At 42.3% G+C, this 15,601-nt stretch overlaps 1 protein-coding gene across 2 annotated transcripts in view; it reads left to right on the forward strand.

Moving 5' to 3' along the window:
* The first annotated feature begins 539 nt into the window (after window positions 1-539).
* Window positions 540-15,601, forward strand: part of CALCR (calcitonin receptor) — a 169,035-nt gene continuing 153,973 nt past the window's right edge. Inside the window, exon 1 of one of the 2 annotated variants that reach the window (XM_061350087.1) lies at window positions 540-907. In XM_061350087.1, coding sequence (XP_061206071.1) covers window positions 626-907 — 282 coding nt within the window. In that variant the 5' untranslated portion in view covers window positions 540-625. The remainder of the gene's footprint in view (window positions 908-15,601) is intronic. The other variant, XM_061350088.1, reaches the window with a different exon arrangement.

The raw sequence follows: 15,601 nt of genomic DNA on the forward strand, positions 1-15,601 counted from the left end.
TTGTCCGGCTCAGTGGACGGTAGGTAAATGGTTCACGCAAGCTGAGAGCGCACCAGAGGAGACGGGGCAGACGGGAGGATGCAGGCTGTATCCCCGGGGCGGGCAGGGCTCCCCGAGGTCGAGGGTCTCAGCTCCGCGCCCTCCACTCCTCCGGCTTTCTTCTTCGAAAAGGTGCCCACCATGGGACCGCAACGCAGCCTCGGGTCAGAAAACTCCCCCGAGCCTAGGAGGAGGAAGGTGACGGGAGGAAGAGGGTAAAGCGGAGCAGGGCCCGGGACCACCGGCCCTCACCGGGGGACACCCGGGGCAGGGCTGTCAGCCGCCGCCCACGGGCTCTCCGGCGGGGCCGAGGCGGGGGACGCGGAGCCGGCCCGGGTGGCCTCTCTCTCCTCGGAGCGGCGGGAGCAGCACCCCCCTCGCGGCTTCACCACTCGCGCCCCGCCCGCCGGAGCAGCGCCGGCTCCTGCGCGGCCGCCCCGCCGGTAGCAAGCGGCCGGGAGCAGCGGGGAGGCGGAGGCGGGGGAGGCGCTGCCGCTGTCGCCGGGCGCTCTCCGTCCGCCCCGCACCGACGTCGGCGCGAAGCCCCGCCGGCTGCTGGGGGGAGAGGGAGGTGTGCGAGTCGCGGATGAAAGGAGGCAGATGCTTCCCGAGGCGCAGCCCCGCCGGAGGGGCTCGGCCCTGGCCAGTGCCTGTCCGTGTGCCGGTTGAAGCGCTCGGACACCCCGCCCCCTCCGGGACGCGGACACCCACCGGACGGGTGTTGCGGAGCGGACGGAGCCGTGCGCTCCCCCGAAGAGTGACCGGCCGTCCGGGCTGCGCCGCTGCGGGCGCCGAACCACCGCGGAGGTGGCCCGAGGTGACGGGAGGCCGGGAGAGGTGCCGCCCCAGCGCCGGGAGCGCTGCCACCGTAAGTCCCGGCAACTTCGCCTCTTGTCCTTCCCAACCAGCTGCCCCGGGGAGGAAACCGACCGCGGGGGTCCGATCACCGGCGGGGAGAGGGGGGCAGACCCTGGCTGTCACTGCAGCCAAAAATTCGGGGGGGGGGAGCCCGGGGAGAGGGTGTAGGAGCTCTGACTCGCAGCAGCGGCTTGTGCGGTGGCACCGGGGGAAGGGGTGGGGGCGCGGGAGGGAGCGCAGCCTCCGCGGGCTCCGCGGGAGCCGAGGGGGCTCCGGGTAGCGGTGAATCCCTGCGATCCCACCGCGGCTGGTGCGCTGCCGAGCGGGTCGCTGCCGGTACGGTTTAGATCAGAGGCAGTGGCCGCTCTCCATCCTGGAAGTACGGGGCATTTAAACGACACCTGAGTCACTACTCCGTGCTTCTCATTCGTGTCAGATTCCCGTGTTGTTTTTCCGTCTCCTGGAGCGATATCTATACTTCTCATTTCACACTGCAAACATAAAACAATATTAGTAGGTATTGCCAGTGATGACGGTAGATTGATGTATGAGACTGTTTAGTGGATGTGTCCAAGTACAATATAAACACCTGCCAATTTTGTCTTTAGATTGCTGTATTAATTTCATTCTTGTAGGCTTTTTGACAATATTAACGAAGTCGACAATTTGTAAAGAAAAGGAAAAAAATCCTTCTGGTTTATTTTAGTTTCAGAATGTCAGTTGTAACCAAAATGATGAATGAAAAAATCATTCAGAAAAATAGTAAATAGAAAGATGCTTAAGACCTCTTGAAGTCAATATTGTCAATATCTAACAGATGCCTTCCAGCTACACTTTTATATACACTGGCTATCACTTCATCTTCCTAAGAGTAATGCAGCATGTAATATTATTCCCAGGACTGCACTCTTCTTGTAATAAGAGTTAAGTAGTCTGGCTAAAGGGAGCTTGGAATGAATTAATCAAACCATTGCATTAAAACGCCTGTGTCTTTTTGTAGGCAGTGAATGAAATAAAGATCTTTCTTCTGCTTCTTTTCCTCTCCAGTGTTTGTGGGATGGTGTATTCAGGTGGGGAATCTTTGCGTTTGGTCAGTGGGAAAGTCTCTACATTGCTCTAGGGCTGAGCATACCACGGCTGGTCAGGGTAACATTTCTCTGCTATCAGCAGCTCAAACTGCAGGTGGTGTCGAGCTGAAGAGGGAATTTATTTCACTATTCAGGACCCTAAGCATAATTGTCAAGTGGGTGAAATAAATACAGGAGAGCTAATATTTCCTTTTAATTTCTTCATATGCCTTTGCTAAAGTTATTGCTCTTTTGCTGACTGTAGCTATCATGAAATTATTCTGAATGAACCAAACCATTGTGTTTCAGTACCTACCAGCATGTAGTAAAGTATGCTGACTTTATAAATCTTGAGTAAATGTTGGCCCTTTTAAGATCAATGGCAAATTCCCAGTTAGCACCTCCAAGGACTGGACTTCACCATAGGTCTGCATTGTCATTTACGGCAAGTGTCAGCCAACTTTGTTTAGAAAGTGGCAATGTTTAAATTCAGTTAGTGATGGGGGGAGGCGTATTATCAGATTATGTTGCTTATGTCAAACAAGTTCATAAATAAACTGATAAATAGTTGACTTATTGTAAAAAAAATCAGCAAACACCCGAGCTATGTTACAGATTAGTTCTCTGCCACTCGTAAGCTTTGATGGGAGGTGAAGGAACAGAAACATCTTTTCTAAAAACCTTGTTGAAATATTACCAAGTAATATATTCAGAAGGTTTACCTTAACAGGCTGACTGAATCCAGTTTAGCAAACTTTTTTTTTCTTCATGTCTACAGCAGAATGGGTTTGGAAACCATCTGAAGAAGTTGAGAATTTTCATTAAAGATGAAAATAGCATTCTACAGAGTGTTTGCCGAATTGTTTTTCTTCCAAATCAAAGTAGAATGGAACATTGGTTAAAAGCTAGCCAGTTAGTATTATATGTTAACTTTAAATCTGTATTGATGGGCCTGCAAGAAGCTAAACGGGCACTTGCAAGTCCTGTTATCTGATAACATTGACGTGACCAACATTGCTGACAATCATTTCCACTTATTTTGTATAAGTGAAAATGGAAGAAGGAGCACATCATGACTTGGAGTTCATTAAAATCATTAGATAGAAACAAACTCTTCTGTATTTATTTAAAAAAGTATGCATAACAATACGAGTTTTGGAGAAAATTAGTGACTCGATAATTGACCTACACTTGGCTGAAAATTGGGCTAGCAAGTACCATGAAATTCAGTTCTGAAAATGGCCCCTGATTCTATATATTACTAAGCTGGTAAGCTCAGTTTTGTTTTGTTTCTGGTAACTGATGTTTGAGTCCTAACTGTTGCCATGTAAGTCAGTTTTGGAAGCCATATTAGTGCTAACACAGATCTTACTTGGGCCTTTCATGGTTGATCCTGTCGTGCTGAGCACTTCAAACTGCTGTGTGTGTTAGAGTGGCATCCAATCAGGCCCCTGAGCAGAACTGCTCAACAGAGTTGAGTTGCAATGTCCAAAGAGACTGAAGACATCTTGCCAAAGGCCGACAGATGATCTAAGTCTGAAACTCGAATACTCTGTACTTAATAAGGGTACAACGAGCACCTTTTAATAGGATTGAATGTTATTTCTTTCATAAAGGTACCCAGAAATGAATGATCAGCACCTTAAAGTTGTATGTTATTCCTCTCTGGTCTTGCTTACTTCTTTATGAACCTCAACGTTTACTGGCAGTACCCTGCCAAGAACTGCACAAAGAATTACATGTTGTTCGTTCAGTGCTGGGTTTTGGTCTTACACCCACTTTGCATTTGACGTTGCTTTTAGTTACTTCCCTACTTAGGAAGGAGTGGGTCTGGATGCTAGAAGCCCCTGGTACATGAGTGGAACACCAATGGCAGTGGCTACACATGACCCTGCAGCCCAGTCCTGAGAAGCAAAGAGCAGGTCTCTGGTGGCTGCCATGCCTGTATGACAGACTTGCTGCAGGTACCTGAAATAACTACTTCATGATGTACCCTGGGATCTCTGCACGGCACTGTGTTTACAGGGGTGTTGTTTTGTATGGGAATTTGCTACAGTGCAGATGCGGTAACAATTGGTTCTAATGCAGAGAAAGCCCAGATGTAAATTTCCTGAAAGGTAGTTCTCATTCTTCTGAAGCAGGAGGAAACAACTGTGAAAGACCACATATCTAAACAGCACTGTTAATTTTAAAATAGAATTCTGCTTGACTGTCAGTAATACAGATATTAGAAATAGATATTTTGTGCTGAAGCTTTAGTTATTTTTGCAACAGTTTTTTTCCATGCATAGCATTTGATAGTGGGATTTGGCAAGTGGAAAGAATTGAAAATCTAGGTGCAAGACTTTTTTCAAAACTGGCCTTCATATTGGATGAAATTTGAACTATGAAAGGGAGAGACACACTGAATTGCTGATTTGGAGGAACTGATGATGATGGCAGAGATATTGGCCACATCTCAGTTAATAAGAGGTACTGCTATGAATCCTGGGCTTGCTGGGCTTAGCCCAAAAGTTACAACTGGAAAAGCCATGCCCCATGCTAAAGATTGTATTTGCAGGCATGTTTTAGCTGGACACCTTTTTAATCAAGATAGTATCCACAGATGTTGGAGGAGTCTTACTTCATGTGATCGGGGAACAAACCAAAGACATGGTTGTGCCCAGCCAGTGAACCTGTGAGCCTTTCAGCTGTCTACATGTTTTTGAGGTGATTGTTGGTTAAGCATATGGGTGCCCAGGATGGGGAGGACCTGGGGGTGGAAGTTACCCTCTGGTAGTGAGCTCCATTTAACAGCCTTTGCTGCTTTGCATGGATGTATGCAAAGACTTACCATTAAACCAAGGAAGAACAAGAAATTTTGGTATTCAGCCATAAGGAAAAAGTAGAATCATTGACTGTAGTTGATGGGGAATAGCACTGGGAATGAGAGTAGATTTATAGCACATCAGAGGTATGCCATGTGTTTTCCCATGGTTCTCAAAATGCCTTCTGAATTAGGATCATATGGTAGACAGATGAACTAGTACTGCTTTTAGTAAGTTGCATACTGAAGTGCTGTAGTCCCGAAAGGTGGGTTACTGCAAGGATCAGCTTAATCTGTTCACCAGAGACTCTGGGAACCTGCAGAGAGGAGCTTTCCTGGCTCCAGGAGGAGATGGATTAGTGATTTTGTACAGTGTTCTTACTTTTACATACTGTACACAAACTGAAAAATGCAGTTCGTGTAAATGCTTCTTATTTACTGCACCTCAACATGATTGCAGTGCTCCTGTTTTGTTTCTCGTGGTAATCCTGTGTGGTTCAGTAAAGGTGATACAGAATGGCATCTAGTTTAAAACAGACTTCTGGACCTTGACTTTTTTTGTTGTTTACTTCAGTTATTAAAAAACCTGGCACAGATTTGGCAGAATTGGCTGTTCACACCACAATTCTAGTAGTGTTTTTGGAAATAAGCATGTATTTCAGTTTCATGTGGCACTGTCTAGCAAATTATTTCCTGCTTGGTCATACCCAGCAGTGTTTGTAAGAACTGTATCACTTTGTTTGTGGTTATTGATGAATATTATTAACTACTACCAAGAGTTGGACTAATAATACATTTGTTACATTTTGCAGTATTTTTGAATCCATGGTTTCACTATATTTCATTCATGACAGGTCTAGCAGTATGTACTTTCAAGGAGTAGAAAGATGCTCTGAGCTCATTGCTGGCTTTGATACGTTAGCTGTAGTTTGTGACGTCTTCATTAGCTTAGGGTAAAGCACAGGTTAGAAAATCGCTACTATTCAAAAGCAGGTGTTTGAAAAGGCCTTTCTCTTCCTGGATATGAACAGAAAGGCATCAAAGTGCTACAGAGTGCTGAACTGCCTCTCCACAAGTAGAAAAGCAGATTTTTGTTCTGTTAGCTTGTCACAGAAATTGGGCAGTTTTGGAGGCAAAGCAAGCAAGCGAGTTCACAGGCATATTTGGAGCTTGCCTGAGTCAAGATGAATTGTGTCTTGTCTTCAGAGTTGTCTTCTCAGAACTAAGCTGACAAAAATACCTCTTAAATATGGGAAATGTTTCTGAAAACACAGTGTTGCTATTATAAAGTTGTCAAGGCTCCATGGTTAAGATTGTGCTGAGATAGAAAAGAAAAAGAAACTAAACTTCTGTTTTACTTTTTTTTACTGACTGGAATGAGACTTCACATTTGGCAGTGTCCCTTTAAAGGTCAACTGCATTTTCTGTGTGTGGGTTTTTTATGGTGAAATATTTACTTAAGTTTCAGTGCTCACATAAAAAAGAAAAGCTGTAATCCATGGCGCTGTTTAGAGCTTGATGGAAGAGTGAGAAAGGTAATCAAAGACTGAATAAATTCACAGAGTGAATTAGCCACTTCTGTTTCTCTCAGGCAGAACTGAGGCATGTTCTAACATGAGAAGGCTCATGTGACTGTAGCATTTCAGTGTGATGTATTCAGATAGATGACTCCATTTCTGTTAGTTGTAATTTCCCTCCAGCTGATATCAGTCATGAGTATGAACTGCTTAGAAAAATCACAGGTAGCTCTGCAGTTGTATTTCATTCACATTGTTTGTATTTGGATCTTCCCTGCCAGAAGCATTTGCCAGGGCAGTTATCTGTAGCAAATCATGCTGGTTTCATTTAAGTGATCTGTGGAAAAGTAATGTGAACCCCACAAGTGATTTTTCCTTTTAAATTTACCCCCATTACAATGCACTGCTGTACTGATGATGCCCTACATTGTTTTCAGTACAGAATCAGTTTGTGTCTCTCAGTTGCACAAAGTGACATTCTTTTGTGCAGAGCTGTCACCACGTGATTTACTCCAACTTGTTTGCCTCTATCCATGTAGTCTTGGTTACCTGTAGCCTTAGTCTATAGCCTGTGTTCTGTAGTCTTTGTTACCTGTAGTTGTGCAGCTGCTTCATCACCAGGTCCTTCTATTACACTGAGCTCCCTTTTCTTTGTTGATGGTGTATCTTTGCATGGACAAGTATGATTCCTTGCAGAAGAGGAATGAATGCTATCCCACAGAGTTACAGCTCTTTATGCATTAAGGATTGTCATCTCTTATGCATTGGAGTACAGTGAACAACAAAAGATATTTGGCCTTTAGATTCTCATGATAGGCCCTCTCCAAACTGTGCTAGACGCCTGAAACACCCTGTGGGCATGAACATTTCATAGTGTTAAACATACCATGTCCGATTTACTCCAGCTTTAAATATTGAAGGACTGGAGAGGGAGGATTCTTACATCTGCACTACTTTGATTTTGTAGAGAAACTTCCTAAATTTTTCTTGGCTTTGGTAAAGAATGGTATCTAGGACTGCTGAGTTTCCTCATGTGACTAGAAGTTGTTTTTTTCCTGGTAAGAACTCCTCCTGTTCTCAACAGTCAGTCCAGCTCCTAATGGAATCCTTATTTTCTTTTTCCTCCACATGCCTATTCTCCAAACAGTATGGGACAGGAATGGTAGTTTTGCTGCTGTTATTAGTATTTAGTAGTAGAGATGACCTTCTGAAGAGTTACTTTACAAAATGCCTAACTAACTAATAGACAGCACTGTCTTCCGTTTGCATGTATTGTAGTAGGGAAAATTTAATTATCCTCCAATATTTAATTTTGCATATGGAAAGTATTGGTAGGACCAATCACTTGTACTGGGTTTTAGTCAGTTTTACAGGTGTTTGATCATATTATTAAATCTAAACATTTTATATTGCAACTCTTCCAGGAACTGTTTCTGACAAAGGAAGATGGCAAACAGGATTAGTGTGACTCGAAAGCTGGTTTGGTTTGACCAGTTTAGAGCATCTCTGGGAAGTTTTTGGCTTTGCTTCAGGCTGTTCAAGAACATCCATTGATAAACTGAAAAGGTAGCCCATAGACAGCTGATCATGCACAGTTATAGTGCTTGGAGTTTAGCAAACCTTTTAAGCCGTGTCCTTGAGAATGACTCAGTGACGGGGAGCAACCAAGTGTGAGGAGACTTCCTTTAATTTTCTGAGGGCCACTTCCCCTACTACAGACTGCTCAAGGGCTTAAAAGAGCCAAGCCCTGCTCTCGTTATAATATTTTCCTCTGTGTTCAAATGTTGCCAAGTACATTTTGGGTTGAAGCAGGATCAAATAATAAGTAATAATCATTGTTACCATATGTTCTCACAGAAAGCAGACCCGGTATTTTCTACTCTGCTGATTTTTATTGCATTTTTTGTTTTTATTGTCTCATGCTGTTTGGTAGTATATGCTTCCTAAAGACTGGAGTAGTATCAGCACTGAAAAGAAAATGTGTGTTATGTTTGGCTTTTTGAGTGTTCAAACACCTGCTGACTTTATTGACAATCAATCAGATCTGCAGTGTTTTAAAGGAAATGTTTTTATGCCATGAAATGCCTAATGTAATCAGAAGTCATCACTGGAAAAACCTGTAGGTAGTTGCATATAGCTGTATTACATCTTTTCCACCTATTGTCCAAAATAGTCTGTATTTGAGATGTACATGCAAACTAAAAATCCAAGCCCACTCCAGCATTTTGTCACTGCAAAGAGCTGTTTGGGTTTTCTGTGCAGTGATAGAAATAACACAAATCTTTGTATTTAAACTAATCCATGGTGAAAACTGTAGCATCCTCCCCTTTAATAAGAGGAAAAGAAGTGGGGCTTAATGGCCTGCAGAGTGTGGGAAATAAGTATGGTTAAGCCAGGAGGAGGTATGTGTGCACTGTACACAGAAAGGTTCCTGTGGAGCATCCACTATTAACTGAAAGGATCTTCATACCCTTGCAAAACATTGGGACAGTGTTTTATTAGTATCAAAGCCTGTAATTTCTCTAATTATCTAAACCACTTGCAACAGATGATCAGAATATTACTTACTATAATGCAGGTCATCAAATATGTTACAGCCATGTGCCACATCAAAGAATATGTTTGATAAGAGGTTTCTTGAAGTTTAAAATTATGATTTCAACTCATATGTAATTCCACATGGAGAATACGTATGGGTATAACATTTAAAGATAGTTTTGCCAATTACTTCAGTGTAGAATTTTAAATAAAGAATTTCAGAGCTAATTTTACTGTTGAAAATGTTCCCTTTTTCAGTGAAAAAGAAAACAATTGCAAGATTTTTATTTTTTAAATTATAATTAAAATACTTTTGCGGCTCAAGAGCAGGATTTCAGTTTTATTGAAATTTTATTTTATAGATAGTAAAATACTCTTTTAATTCAAACAAATGCACCAGAGTATAATAAGTGTCTTGTACTCTGCAATGGGCATGGTTTAGATGGACAAGGATGGAGCACTCTGAAGGAGATCCTGGGAGAGAATACAGCCCTATTCACAGTGCATACTTGCAGAATCATAGATGGTGTGTGTTGGAAGGGACTTTAGCGATCATCTAGTTCCAACCCCCTGCCACAGGCAGAAGCACCTTCCCCCATCACCCTGAACACTGCCAGGGATGGGGCAGCCACAACTTCTCTGGGCAATCTGTTCCAGTGTCTCACCACCCTTGTAGTGAAGTACCCTGATGTGCTCTCAGGGGTCCTGCAGGTTTGCAACTAGCAATGGTGTTAAAGGAAGAAGCAAATATAGGATCTGGGTAAGGTAAAGGAACCATTTCTCATACCCTTCTCAATGCAACAACAAGGAGGGAGAAAACAGGAACAGGAGTCAGAGAACAGGAGCATGCAGGGAAGCACTGTGGTGATTTGCACTAACTAATTTGCTGGGCTCAGGCCCATAGCAGTAAAATTCCCCCTCCCAGTCCCCCAGAAGCATACCTGTACTTACTGGCACAGCCTTTTGAGAGGGGGAGACTTGTTGCATGTCCTGTCCACCACTATTTCTTCCCACCCCAGGTGTTTCACCACAATGCACTTCTTCAAAAGGGAGCCCTTTCTCTATATTAAATATAATATAGAGACATGGCTGTATATATATAAAAAAGAAAACTGTCACAATCTTCAATCTGTTCAATTAATTTTGAAAATTTTAGCCAGATATTTTTTATGGTCAGTGAAAACCTCCTCTAGTGCAGAATATATTGTTTTGCTAATATCCTCAAGTTCTAGTTGTTCTTTGAGAGGTCCTTGCACTACTATACAGTGGAAAATGGACTTGATAGTAGATGGTTCCTAAGTCAGGACTGAACCTTCTACTATTTGTGTAAGAGCACACTCACACGTGTAACAGCCCCGACCTTCCTGAAGCTTTGGTCTGCAATCACAGTTCTAAGGTACTGTAAGCCAGTTAGTGCTGCCTGAGAGCAGATAGAACGAGACTAAAGCACAAATGAGGAGCAGGAAGAGGTGTAAATAGTGGGGGAAAATGGGAATGTTTTCAGATGTGGAAGTGGGATACTGAAACTGGAATTGTGAGTTAGTACTGAGAGCCAGTAGAGCTTGGAACAGGAAGCATTTCAGAAGGATAGGCTTGTTTGAGAAGGACAAGCTTGTTTGACATGTTAGATGCTGAGGCACAAACTGATACCTGAAAAGCAGTGATTCGCGGGAAGAGGCATTTAGGGGCAGTATTTAGGGGCAGTAGGGGTGGGAGCTGGCAGGACACCAGGACAGTAGGAGGAAGATGTATTGGAAGAGACAGAATTTCCTCCCCACTTTTTCCCTTTTGTTCCTCATACAGAGAAAGACAAGAAGTGAGCACCTGATGAACTTCCAGAAAGCTTAATTTATGCACAGGTTTAGTTAATGGAATAATTTTTCTGCCGGACTGCAGGCAAAAAAAGGAGAAAGATTCTGTGTTTCTCACTATTTTGTACAGACAGATGAGAACATTTATGGATGTTCGTAAGGGAAAAGCTCTGAAGCTGACAGAAGAAAGGTGAATGGACAGTTGGAGTGATTTGAAGTATCTGGTTTCAGAAAGAGGAATTCTCTGTTCAGGGAAGAAATCTTGGGAAAGTTGAGGACTTACCGAATCCTTTGGTGTGAGTGAATCAGCCAGCTGTAACTGATTATAAAAAGAATGCTCTTGCACAAGAGAGCAGGATCCTGGAAAACTTCTAACAGGAGGAGGTAAAAATGAAATAGAAGTATGTATGTTACTGAAGGACACTTGAACATCCTAGAATATCACTAGAATGGCTCAAAGCATAGGAGATAGAGAGCATATGAGAAGACACCTCAGTACTGTTGATGATATGTGAATGATAAAATGTGGGAGGTCAGCAGTCACTTGTATACACAGCCCCAGAGAGAAGCATCAACCACAGTTCATGTTAGAAGAGAAGCATACTGCAGACGCACAAACCCAGCAAATTGTAGTATCATACAAGATACTTCAGGCAATGAAAAATGAAAAGCAGGTGTTTGAGAAGATGAATGTTAAAGCAGACTGAGAACATCAAAGTCTTCAATGTGTACAGCTGAAGAATGTCTCTGGGGAAAGCAGCCAGCAGCAGTGTTGCTATTAAAAGGAGATTTATAGCGGTGAGACATGCAGCTTTTGAGATAAATTAAGAGAAAATAGCCACAGAAATGAGCATCAGTATTGGGGTGCAATTTTTGGGACTGAATACATGAAAAAGTGGACCTGTGGCAAAAAACAAGGCTAGTAGGATACAGGAATATATATTCTATGTGGATAAAAGTCAAAGGATACAATTAAGCATCCAGCTATCTCTATAATAGTCACTCCTGTAGAGTTAATTTTGGATATAAAGTTTATTTGTTATTTAAAATTGGGAGATACATTAATAGCAGTGAAAACCGGAAAAGGAGGTAACCTGACATGACAGTGTAATGATAACCTTCTCTGTGTGTGTGAAGACAGAAGATGTCAACTGCTTGCTGCAAAATCCAGCTATAAGGCAGTACCAGAAATGCATACTACACTGTGACAGTTATTTTCAGTTCAAGCTTCTTGTCAATGAAGACATGAATTCCAAAAGTGAAGAAGCCATGGGAAAGGGTGCAATTGATGATGGCAGTAGAGAAAAAAAAATAAATAGGGTATTCCATGTATGCATAGACGTTACAGATCTTTAAGGCAATGAATCAGGAACAAATCAACACAAGAACAATCATGCAGTGATACAGGAACAAAACAGCCCACTCATGCTAAATGACATCCCTTCTAAACCCTCTCTAACAAGCATATTCATTATGTTAGATGCACAATTTGGTACTGAAAAGTCAGATAGGGCGAGGAGGCCAGCTAATTAATGCCTCCAACACTTTATCCAGAAGGCAGCATTTCAAAAATGCCTGCTGATAAATCATCCGCACAAGGTATATCTAAGAAGAGAGGAATATCTCACCCTCTTACCAGAGTGAAAGCCACTGAAAACCAGCCAGTGTTAATCACATGATACTGGGGACATTTCTAAGTCACAGTCAGATCCAAATCGTTAGCAAGCAGATGAACAAGAGCAGTTGAGCACTGGAACAGATTGCCCAGAGAGGCTGTGGTATTTCCATCCTTGCAGAAACTCAAAGCTAGTCTGGATATGACCTTGAATAACCAGATCTAGCTTTAAAGTTAGCCCTGCTTTGAGGAGAGGATTGCTACCTCTAGAGGTCCGGTCCAGTCCATCCCTTTCTTTTAATATGACTCAAGGAATTGCTGTGGTCTGGAAAGGAGGCATCCAAGCATATGCAAAAATGGAAGAAAGGAAAAAGGGCTAAAACCACTAATTGCCCCAAAGGAGATGAAACTCAGAGTAGGGATAGCAGCTTACCTGCTAAATAGCTTAAATTATGTCATTTCTGTAAGACCTTAAAGGAGGAAGAGATTCTATTGTACAGTCCACGAATGGACCAAGAATTCTGGAAAATACAGACACGGTTTACCTTGAAATAAAATGAAGTGTTCCATGGGGAAATACCTCTACAGGATGTGTTGCACGAGCTGGGGATGCTGCACTAGGGATGAACATGGTGACATTTATGAAAACACAACAATACATTGCCTGCAGTCTTTTAAACATTTTTCCTTCCATGTCTTAGATCTTGCTTCCTCATCCTTCATATGTATGACACAGTGAGCTACTGAGAGCAGGTAGTGGGTTTTAGGAGTCTTTCTTTGTTTAATGAAGAAAAATGCCAAGCTGTGAAAAGGAAATGCCCTGGATCTCATCTGTGGAAACACAATAATTCTATCTCTCACCAAACAGCAGTAGTTTGAAGGTGAGTTAGCTGTCAGTGAAGCATTTATACTGCAGTAATGAGCACCAAGGAAAAAGGAATGTAAAGAAATGAATAAATCTTGTCTGCCATGAAAGGTTTGATGTATGTACAATAAATGAAATCCTATAAATACCAGTGATGAAATGAGGTATTGAATCCCTTTTTATTCAGTGAGCAATGTTCATCCTCAAAAAACCCATGAAGAAGGATTCCAATGGAAAAAGAAGTCTGAGAACAAGTAAGTAAAAATTGGAGTACTTAACCCCAGGAAGGCTAAATAAAGGTTACCCAAGTGCCTTCTAACTTCAGTCACCTTTATAATCTGGAGAGTCTTTAATCATCTGACTATGTTACATGAGTTTGGTTTTATTAATGCAATTTCAAGAGACTCAATATGAGATAAGGGTACCAGTGATTTAAAACCACAGGAAAGTACCATATGGTTTTGCTTAAAAGGTCTTTTAACATCATTGAAGACAGATGTTATGCTAAAAATTTCATCCATTAGTAAAATCAAAGGTGGAAAGTGAAAACAGTGCAGAAATTTAAGAGCCTGAGGCTGCAAATAAAAATTTCAGAAGGCTAAAGCTGATATACTTAAGATACTATTGAGAGTTAATGTAAAAGTGATCTTAATCCTGCTGAATAATTAAAGCTCATCAATCCTAAAGGAGGTGGTGGTATGACAGCCAGTCTGTTAGCTTTCATGTTTAATGCTAGTCCATGAAGAACTCTCATCTTCTCTGTGGTTCATTAGCATTTGCTGATAACGAAGGTACACCTCTGTTCTTCATCCTCTGCTTCCTTTTAAGGTTTGGTTGTGTTTTTTTTTTATGAGTAGATTTCACACACTGTGAGAGAAATGATGTGGTGCTGGGAAAGGAGTTAGCTTCTGTAACTGGGAGCATTGACATCCTGTCAGTGAGACTGGAGTGTCAGCAGCAAGTTTTTCTGTGACAGGAACTAACGCAAGATGCAATCTGCTATTCAAACTACTTAGAATATTTACTACTGTAAAATAGCAAAGACACTTGTTAACCATGCTTAAGAAACCTCTAGCATTACTCATAGGTTTTCATACCTGTTGTAAGGTGTGCGTAACACAAAGAAAGGAATATGATACTGGTGAAATCCTGTTTGGTACTGTGACTTCCTCAAATTCTGCTGAATTCCAGAGCAATGTGATTATGTATGACAGAACTGCCAGTTAATAGTAAAAAAAAGAGAGGGATAGACATTTGGAAAGAGAGGAAATGGTTATTGACGCATTTGTTTGAGAGAGAGATCTAGTAGAAAACTCTAACCTCTTTCTCCTCCTTGTTTAATTTGCACACTTATTCTTGAGCAGTTTCATCTTTCTTAATTCAGTTTGACATTCCAGCAAGGTATTTTGTGAAATCCCTGGGTGAAAATGTGAAATCACCCTGAGTGAGGGTGGAAAGGGTGAGAAGGTGGCTCTGGTGTTCTTAAAAATCGGTGATTTAGGTTTTTCTTCTAATTTTATTAAAGCAGTATTTCACAAACTTTCCCACAGTATCCTCATCCTAAATGAACTTAACGCTTTAGGCAAACATAGCAGTTAAGAAGCATTGCCACACAAACAGGAGGAATGTGGTACTTCTCAAAGTACTGTACAAGCTAACGTGTGCCATGTGACTTTTCCCAAGAGGAGGAAAAAGAAAGTCTATCACATGTAGGTACAATTAGGGTTTTCTGTAGCTGTGAGATACACGTTTAAAACTATCTGTGTGCATGATGCAAATTCCTGTCTCTGGAACAAGGTCCATATCCCATCTGTTTATAGATCTTGTTTTGCCATCTTGCTTAGAACAAATCTGATTTGTTAATAATACAGAACTCTTCTGCATTTTTCTTCTGATAATTTCTGCCTTTCTTGGGAAGAACTTTATTTCAGGGATTGGGAAACAGTGTCTAATGGGCATTTCCATAAGCAAGTCATAACAACTTAAAATCACTAGCCTGAGTTCAAGGCTTTAACCAGTGGTTATGCAGACTGGAATCAGAACATCTGTCCTTTTACGCCTGGAAGTAGAATGCTAAAATAGAATGAAAATGTATGACACAAAATTTTTCTCTTCAGTATCTGATGAGATCTCGGGTGCTCCCAGCACTGAGGCTGTGTGTGTTCCCTGTAAGCCAGGGAAGTTAGATGCCAGCAACCTTTAAAGCGTTTTCTGGCCAGCAGACATGTGGGACAGGAATGTTCCTGTTGCAGTGATCCTTCTCTGAGCCATGCTGGCTCTGGTACCGGTGGGGGCCAGAAACATGTTGTCAGGTGGATGCACCACTGAACGCAAGCGACTGCATGCATCTTTGCTCTCCACTTGCTGCCTCAGGCTGCCTCAGTGCCACCTTCAGACAGGCATACATGTGCCCACTCTCAAGCCTGGCACAAATGGGATGCCTTGGCCCCCACTGTGCAGGCATGCTCTGAGATTTTTGTAACAG

This window comes from Neopsephotus bourkii, unplaced genomic scaffold (assembly GCF_033783945.1).
Source record: "Neopsephotus bourkii isolate Nb327-2 ecotype Australia unplaced genomic scaffold, CSIRO-AGI_Nbou_v1 NB_479, whole genome shotgun sequence".
NCBI classification, from domain to species: domain Eukaryota; kingdom Metazoa; phylum Chordata; class Aves; order Psittaciformes; family Psittacidae; genus Neopsephotus; species Neopsephotus bourkii.